This window comes from Palaemon carinicauda, chromosome 5 (genome assembly GCF_036898095.1).
Source record: "Palaemon carinicauda isolate YSFRI2023 chromosome 5, ASM3689809v2, whole genome shotgun sequence".
In the NCBI taxonomy this organism is placed as follows: domain Eukaryota; kingdom Metazoa; phylum Arthropoda; class Malacostraca; order Decapoda; family Palaemonidae; genus Palaemon; species Palaemon carinicauda.
Window position 1 is genome coordinate 76,698,789 of NC_090729.1, and position 2,500 is coordinate 76,701,288.

General features: G+C 27.5%; 1 protein-coding gene across 1 annotated transcript in view; it reads right to left on the reverse strand.

Annotated features, from left to right (window-relative positions):
• The window catches only part of LOC137640476 (uncharacterized), a 23,947-nt gene that overhangs the window by 10,642 nt on the left and 10,805 nt on the right, over positions 1 to 2,500 (reverse strand). The window contains exon 4 of the mRNA XM_068373016.1: positions 502 to 635. Coding sequence (XP_068229117.1) covers positions 502 to 635 — 134 coding nt within the window. The remainder of the gene's footprint in view (positions 1 to 501; positions 636 to 2,500) is intronic.

The window sequence follows — 2,500 nt, forward strand, 5'->3', positions numbered from 1 at the left end:
ACACAAATATATTATTGTAGACTTCTCTCCTGATAACAATATCACCAGTAGTAGTTGCAATGTTATTATTATTATTATTATTATTATTATTATTATTATTATTATTATTATTATTATTATTATTATTATTATTAAGAAACCCTCCCACCTCTCCATACGTTGGGAAAATTCTATTTTGTGAAACCAGTCATAAATTTCCAAATTACGCAAAAGACATCTGCATCAAATTAAAATGAAAATAAACACCTGGTCTATAATTATTAGGTTTAGGTATAGATAAAGTTGACAATTTTTAAACCTAATTAGTCCTCAAACTAAATTGTTCGATTTAGTTACATATAGCACTAAAATCTACTCAGAATAGTAAAAAATTAACCAAGACATTCTTTGAATAAGAATAACATCAGATATAGCATCAAGTATCAATTCCTAATCCAACTGAAATATTTACTAATGTGCCTGAAGCGATCTAGAAGCAAAGGCAACTTGTATGACACTTACCTCAAAGTTCCAGGTGCAGTCCTGGGCCTTTCGGGAAGGTAGTGGGTAGTTCTTGGATTTGATGAAGACCATCTGTCCCAGTGATAGGGTGGTGGTACTGCCGCATTTTGTGCCCCACTTACCTTTACCTTTGCCTAGAGGAAAAACCCACATGAAATGGTGAATAATTTTACAAGATAATAATGATCTTGTTGCAATGTTTAGCTGCGAGAATTTTCAAATACTTTCCCTTAGCAATTGTTGTAAGATTTTGATTCAATCACACAAACGCACACACATATATATATTTATATATATATATATATATATATATATATATATATTGACATATATAGACATATATATGTAAGTTATATATATATATATATATATATAAATATATGTAATTTATATATATACAGTATATATATAGATATATATATATATATATATATGTAATTTAAATATATACAGTATATATATAGATATATGTATATATATATATATATATATATATATATATACAAATTACATATATATATGTATATATATCTATATATAAATTACATATATTTATATATACATATAAATTACATATATATGCATATATATATATATATATATATGCATATATATACATATATATATATATATATATACATATATATATATATATATATATATATACATAGTATATATAATGTTACGAGTATATGTGTGTATTTGTTAGATATATCTGTATATGAGTAGGTCACATAATCATGAAACTATGTAATATATGTAGTATACATACTTTTATCAAATATATTATCTGGTGTATATATATATATATATATACATATATATATGTACATATATATATATATATATATATATATAGTATAAATAGGATGGAGAAAAGCCAGCGTAGCATCATATATTTATTTTCCAAATTTTCGAGACTTTGGGTCTCATCATCAGGGCTGTTAAAATATACAAATTAAAAAAGACTCAGTATTCATATTAATATAAAAAGAACAACGTGAAAGTTAAATATAATCATTTAAAAAATGAAAAGAAAAAAAAGGAAAAATTATATACATATATAAAATCAAAAAGTGAAGAATGCTCAAAGTACCTATCATTATGGATCTAAAAAACTGAGTGACGTTGTCTGATTTGGGAAGGAGGACGTCAACTATGCTATATATAGAATTGTGGAAGAAGTCTGACCATTTAGTGGGGGCAAAAGCTGTTTAATTGCTAACGACTCCAAAACAGAGAGAGAATAGTCATTGGGCGCTTGGGTGACAATACGAAAATCCTTATATGAAAATGATGTTTTACATTTATTACAATGTTCACGTATATTGGAAAATTCTTTAGATTTCAAAGTACATCCCGTACGGTGACTGACTGCAAAATGAGAATCGATTCTGACCTTGAGCAATCTATTGGTGGCTCCCACGTATTTCCCGATCTTACATTTCGGGCAAGTAAAGCAATATACCACCAAAGACCGCATCAAAGTCGGAAGTTTATCTTTGTGGGAGAACAAAGACCCCAGAGTTTTAGGATTTTTTTCTATTAACTTAAGGTTCACTGCCGGAAAAGTTTTTTGAATGACTTTTTGTATTTGCACTTTAAATGTGTTAGAATGAATTAAAGGTATAGAGGCATATATTAATAATTTAGGCACGTTCGGTGCAAGTTGACGTGGCTGAAATTTATCATTTAAAAAGTTATTGACATATTTCAAGAGTAAGGCTGGAGGATACGAATTGTTTTTAAAAAACTGAAGTAAAAATTGGATTTCACTATGGAAGTTATGCCAGTTGGAAGATAACGTATAAGCACGGTGTAACAGCGTGAAAATACTATTTAATTTAAATATCTTGGAACAACTGCTATAATAGTTTGTACCTTGACCTGTGAACGTCTTTTTTCTAAAGACGCTTGTATTAAAACCATGTTCTGTCCTTGTAATTAAAACATCTAAAAAAGCAAGTTGGTTGTCTTGTTCATGCTCAATTGAGAAATT